General features: G+C 45.6%; 1 protein-coding gene across 1 annotated transcript; it reads left to right on the top strand.

Moving 5' to 3' along the window:
- Window positions 1-551: 551 nt before the first annotated feature.
- LOC119710501 (guanylin-like) lies at window positions 552-5,832 on the top strand. The gene is made up of 3 exons (XM_038159611.1): window positions 552-747; window positions 3,883-4,072; window positions 4,930-5,832. Exons 1-3 carry the CDS (start codon window positions 673-675, stop codon window positions 4,992-4,994), a joined length of 330 nt encoding a protein of 109 aa, XP_038015539.1. The 5' UTR covers window positions 552-672; the 3' UTR covers window positions 4,995-5,832.
- The last annotated feature ends 452 nt before the right edge of the window (window positions 5,833-6,284 follow it).

The raw sequence follows: 6,284 nt of genomic DNA, 5'->3' as shown, positions 1-6,284 counted from the left end.
CACTGAAAGGGACTGCCCAGGCCAGTGGTGAAGTCACCATCCCTGGAAATGTTCAAAAAAGGTGTGGATGTGGCATTTGGGGACAAGGCTAATGGTGAACAACCTACCACCAGATCCTGGGTTGGACTCAATGATCTTAGAGGGCTTCTCCAACTAGAACAATTCCATGATTATGTGATTACTCTCCTAGTTCCTGGGACTCCCAGAATAGGCAACTGACTGGAACAGTTCTTTTCTATCTTCTTCCAAACTTCTTTTTTTACTCCCAGTTCTGCAGAAAGTGACCAAAATTCTGGGGTCTTTCAGGTGTTGCCTGGGCTCTGTCTCCACTGTTTATTTATTGCAGTTTGGAAGGTTTTTCCCGCTGTGTCCCGGCCAGTGTCCCAAAGTGGGAGAGACTCATAAATCCCAGGATCTGCCTGGGTGTGACTGACAAGCTGTACCACGGAGCAGATAACTGCGAGTCCCCTGAGGGTTTATGATATGGCAATAGAAAGTCTGGATTAATGGATTACCAGCATAATGCTGTAGGAAGTCTTTATAAAGCTCTGACTGCTGGGCAGTCTGAGACCTCAGGAGAAGAGGGAAAGTCTGAGAGACACAAAAAAGGCAGAGAAAGGCAGAAGAAATAGAATTTGTCCAGTTCAGGAGAGGCTTGGCTTTGCAGGCATTATGAAAAGCTTTCTTTCCTGGACAGTCCTGGCAGTCCTTGTCCTGGTGCACATCTCCCAGGCAGTCTATGTTCAGGTGAGTTTTTTCTCTTTCATTTGTCATTATTACAAACTTAACAAAGTGATGATATTTTTTAAACTTCTGGTTGCAACAGGAATCTTGAACTAAAATAAGAGGCCTGAATTTTTGCTTCGCTCTGCCTTGATTTCCACCTCTATCTCCCCGTGCTCTGGGTTTTCCTTCTGTGAAACACTAAATGCTGCTGCTGTTTATTTACCTTCTCCAGCCATATCTCTGCTCTGAAATCCCTTAGGGACTGAGGTGTTCCATGGCTGGAATTTTCTCCTAGACCTAAAGCCACAGGCAGTGAAATTGCTGACTTTTGAGAGTGATGCAAACAAGGTGTGACAAAGGAGAAATTGTCTTGTGTCACCTGGTTCTAGGCAGGAAGTTCTTTGTGGAAATGATCTGTGAGTTTATGGGATAGAGCCTGTTAAAAAAGGGCAAAGAAGAGCTTAGCTAGATCCAATTAAATATTAATAGGCAGAGAAATGATTAAAGGAAATCTTGGAATTTTCCTCTGTGAAATTTTCCAAGTAGACAGCACCTATGGCTGATACTCCATACAGTGTGGAAAGGGTTAAGAAGGTACCTCAGGGCCCTGGTCTGTTACTGGGACAGCTTTGGATGTCTCTGCAGTCCCCCTGAGAGACAGTGTGGGAGATTTCAGTCTGATTGCAATGTAAACACCTTCCTCTGGGCACCAGGAAAGCTAATACTTGTTAAACAATTATTGACTCTCCTTATGGGCGTGCAGCAGGTTTCCAGGGATAAGGTATCTTTGTGTCCTGGACTATCCTCTTTTTTGTCCTTTGGATGACAGAGATATCCAGAGGTGGCAGGTTTAAGCTATTCCTTTCTCTCAAACCATTCTTCAACATTTACAGTCTCCAGAGGAGCAAACAGCTTCCTACTCAGTGAAAAACATCCTTGTTTTCTACTTGTAGCCATAAAAAAAATATTAATGAATGAGAATGGCTGCTTCTGGGTTGCATAAAAGAGTAGGAAGTGCATCTCTGGAGTTTGAGCTGGAATTCTTCTCTCATTAATCATTAAATCTATGTTTTCCCCACTGTACATGCAGTGAACTCTGAGTTACTCCTTTCACCTGAAGTCTTTGAGGTCTGACTGACTCTTTGATTCCTCACTGCACAAAGCTGGCTTGCACTCTTCTTCCCTGAACTGCTCCTGACACTTCCCTTCCTTGTCCCACAGTATGTCAAATTCAGCTCTCTCTAACACATCTTTCTTACTTGAGGTGGTGGGGTTTTGTCTCTATTTTGCTGTTCCTTTGTTCTTTTCTGTCCCCAGGACCTGCAGATGTCAGGCTTTCTTCCCAGTTCCTGGTTTCCCTGGAATTGTGCCTGTGGAAATCCACCCTTTTTTAGTTCTATGAGTTTTGCTTCCCAGTTGTGTGACCAACAGCTGAATCCAGAGCTGCCTTTATAGGAATTTTTCATAGGCAGCCAGGGCTGATCACAGAATCATTAAGTTGTTTATGTTGGAAAATCCCTTTAAGGTTATGAAATCCAACTGTTCCTCCAGCACAGAGAGATCCACCTGGTCCCCTGCTGTCACATCCACATGTTTTTGGAACACTTCCAGGGATGGTGACTCCACCACTCCCATGGGGTGCTGATGCCAGTGCCTGATTAACGTTTATACATAATTAAGGTCAGAAAAGATCTCTAAGATCGAGTTCAACTGATAAATTAACCTGAGATAATAAACTGATTGCAAGAGAAACGATTTTGACGTAGTAAATACGTACCCAAAGTCTGTCTGATTGGGTTTTACAACCTTCAACACCAAAACAATGTGATACTGTAAAAATCCCTCTGAAACCCCAGCCAGAATCAAATCCCCTCCCCACTTATCTCACACCATTCCCCACTGGACTCATGGGGATGTGAAACAAATGCTGATATTTGGTCTTGTGCTTTGAGCCACTGCATTTTATTTCTTTGGATGAGAAGCTGTTCCTTGATTCCAGAATCCCAGGATGGTTTGGATTGGAAGGGACATTAAAGTTCATCTCGTTCCAAACCGTGCCATGGGTTGGAACCTCCCACATCACCTCACTGACTACATGTTGGCCATGAAACCATGCTAAAACAGCAGATATAAATCAGTTTGAAAATGCTTATTTGTTTTCTAGGCCAAACTCTGATTACCTGCAGATGGGTACAGACTTTGTGCACTTGGTTAAACAGCTGCAACACCTGCAACCTAAATTTATGACCTCAAAAAGGGGAAATCTCTTGAAACTGAGGGAATGACCCTCAACTGATAAACAGGGAGAAGCAACTAAAACATAGAGTAATATTTCTCAGAGTCCTGTCACAGCTTCCTTAAGTTTCTGGTGTGAACTTTGAGTCAGAAGTGTTGTATTTATGCTTCCAAAAACTTGTTTTTCACAGACTGTGTGAGCAAGTTTTAAATGGGCATGGGGTGGGATTGTTGGGCATCTGTGCAGGGCCAGGAGCTGGAGTCGATGATCCCTGTGGGTACCTTCCAACACAAGAGATTCTGTGATTCTAAATTAATGGAAACTTTCCATAATGTCTTGGGGTGAAGGGTTTAAGCCCTCAACAATGTGTGGTGTGAAAGAAGAGCTGGTTTTGTGTGGTCACACCCTGGCAGGTCACAGCCAACACTTGACATTTCCACTGCTGTGTTAGGAGAAACAGTGAACCAAAAAAATTCCCATTTATCCCCATTCCAGTCATGATTTTGCAGATCTCTACCACATATCCCTGGAAGTGCTGGATGGAGCTTGCAGCAGCCTGGTCTAGTGGAAGGTGTCCTTGCCCGTGGCAGAGCATGGAATCAGAAGAGCTTTAAGGTCCCTTCCAACCCAACCCATTCCAGGATTCTGTGATATTTCCCAGTTCTCTCTTTTTAAGCTGAAGATTCCCAGCCTGGATCTTCCTATCCCAGATTTTATGGGTCTGTCTCACAGGGATGAGCCAGGACCGAGTTCTCCCTCTGTCCACTGCCTTCACTCAGCACAGGTTTTATCTTGGCTTTCTTTCAACACCATCTTTTCTCTCTGCTATATTTTTATTTTTTTGAGAGCTCTTGGTTGAAATGGAATGGATTTGCAAAAGGCCTGGCTTCCTGACACTTCTTTTTTCTGGTTCTTCACAGGATGGAGACTTGAAATTCCCCCTGGAGTCCGTGAAGAAGCTGAAGGAGCTGATGGATGGCAACAGACGCATCAACCCTCGCATGAAGGCTCCCATGGGCAGCTATTCCCCATGCCAAGATAAACACCTCCCCGAGGAATTCCGGCCCGTGTGCAAGAGGGAAGATGCACCCATGATTTTCAGGAGGCTGAGTATGTCGTTCATATTTCATAGTTTTCATTTTTACCCCAATTTTCAACCTTAAACATTCCAATAGCAGGAGGCAAAGCCACATAATTACTTCTGTGTTGCTTCTAGGGCAGCTGGGAGGGTTTGTGCTGCCTGTGTGCTGCTCTTTCTCCTGCTAAGGTTGGGCTCCATGAACCCCCTAAGGAAAATTCCTGCAGTGCTGAGCTGAGCTGTTCCCTGGGCACATCCCACTGCTGTGACCAGGGAAAAGTTCATCCAAAGCAGAATAATGGAATCACTGAATAGTTTGGTTGGAGGGACCTTAAAGCTCATCCCATTCCACCCCCTGCCATGGGCAGGGACACCTTCCACTGTCCCAGGCTGCTCCAAGCCCTGTCCAGCCTGGCCTTGGACACTGCCAGGGACCCAGGGGCAGCCACAGCTGCTCTGGGCACCCTGTGCCAGGGCCTGCCCACCCTCACAGGGAGGATTTTCCTCCCAATATCTCATCTAAATTTACCCTTCTCTAGGTTAAGCCATTCCTCCGTGTCCAAAGTCGCTCTGCCATAGGCTGCTGCTGTAGGGTTTGCTTTTTAAAGTTATTCTATTGTAGTTATCTACTGTCCAGTACAAGGGACACTTTAGGATAAAATGCTGCCATATCCTGTTGTCCTCTTGCTTCCACGTGTTCCCATGGCTTCGCAAGGAATTCATTGCTCTCATTCCTTCAGTCAGATTTTACCATGAGCTAATTTTACTTAGAGCAGTTCTACCCACAAGGATCTTTCAAATGATAAAGCAGGAGTGCAAAGGAGTCTCCAAATGCTTTGGCAGGTGGCTCTGCCCTCTTGGCACCTGACTGAATCTTTCTCCTGGACAGGCCTGGCTGCAGAGGACGACCTGTGTGAGATCTGTGCCAACGCTGCCTGCGCCGGCTGCTTCTGAGAAGGTGGAAAAACCCACAAAAGACATGTCCAGCTGGGAAGTTTGTGCATTCCTGTGGCAAGATCATGTACTTTCACCAATCAATATTCCTGGGCTTCATCTCTCACTCCAGCCAAACTGCAGCTGCCAGCTCACAGGACATTCCTGCAGTCCTGCAGCACCTGGCTCAGCTGCCACCAGCAGAGCAGATCTGCCAGCAAGGAGGCTGTGACTCCTCTGAGAGGTTCCAGTGTTGGGTGACACTGGAATGGAAATGCCCTGGGTGTCATTTCCCATTATTTTCCTGGATTTCAACAAACTGTGAAACTCAGCATCCCCTGTAGCCTTTTTAATGGCTGATATTTAATAGCTAATATTTAATGTCCAGTAAGTAGTATCTAATCATTAATACCTGCCTGTGATTTGGCCTCCCCTACACACAACATCACTGGGTTATTCCCTTTCCCAGTCCCTCCTTCCCAGTGGGTTGGATCCCTTTCCCTTCCACCTGTCTGCAGGTGACACCTCTGAGTTTGTAGCAGAACTGCAACAAGTAACTCGAGCTGAATTCCTGGTGTTTAGGAACACTGACAGCCAGAAATCAGCCTGTTCCTTGTACTGATTGTTGCTGATTTGGGGAATGGGTGGAGAGGAGCACAGGAGCACTTCTTCACTGGCTGGATATCAAGGTTCTTCAAACTCTCTTTGAGAGAAAGGAATTCTAAAGTGCAGTGCTAGAATCACACTGAAATGAAAGCATTGCCTGTTGTTTTATTTATTGGCGGCAAGATTGTGAAGAAATTATCTGTCCATGTTTATATATGCTGTACAGGCAATAAAAACTACTAATAATTTGGAATTTTTTTGTTTATTTGTTTGTTTTATTCTGCTTTTATTGCTGGGTTTTGGGGTGGATTTTGTTTTAGGATACTCTTCTTGCCACCTTGCTTTTTCCCCATAAAAAGCATTTCATGTCTTTTATTCCCCGAATAAAAGATATCTTTTAACAATGTCCTGAGCTTAAAAACAATTTGTAGTCACAGAATCACAGAACTATTTGGGTTGCAAAGGCCCTCCAGGATCACTGAGTCCACCCTGTGCCTGATCCCTCCCTTGTCCCCAGCCCAGAGCACCGAGGGTCATGCCCAGTCCTTCCTTGGACACCTCCAGGGATGGGGACTCCACCACTGCCCTGGGCAGCCCCTTCCTATCCCTGACCCCCCTTTCCATGAAGAAATTTCCCCTGATGTCCAACCTAACCCTCCCCTGGCACAACCTGAGGCCGTTCCCTCTCCTCCTGTCCCTGTTCCC

This window comes from Motacilla alba, chromosome 21 (assembly GCF_015832195.1).
Source record: "Motacilla alba alba isolate MOTALB_02 chromosome 21, Motacilla_alba_V1.0_pri, whole genome shotgun sequence".
NCBI lineage: Eukaryota > Metazoa > Chordata > Aves > Passeriformes > Motacillidae > Motacilla > Motacilla alba.
The sequence above is the reverse complement of the archived record's forward strand: the minus strand, read 5'-3'. Positions and strand labels throughout refer to the sequence as shown.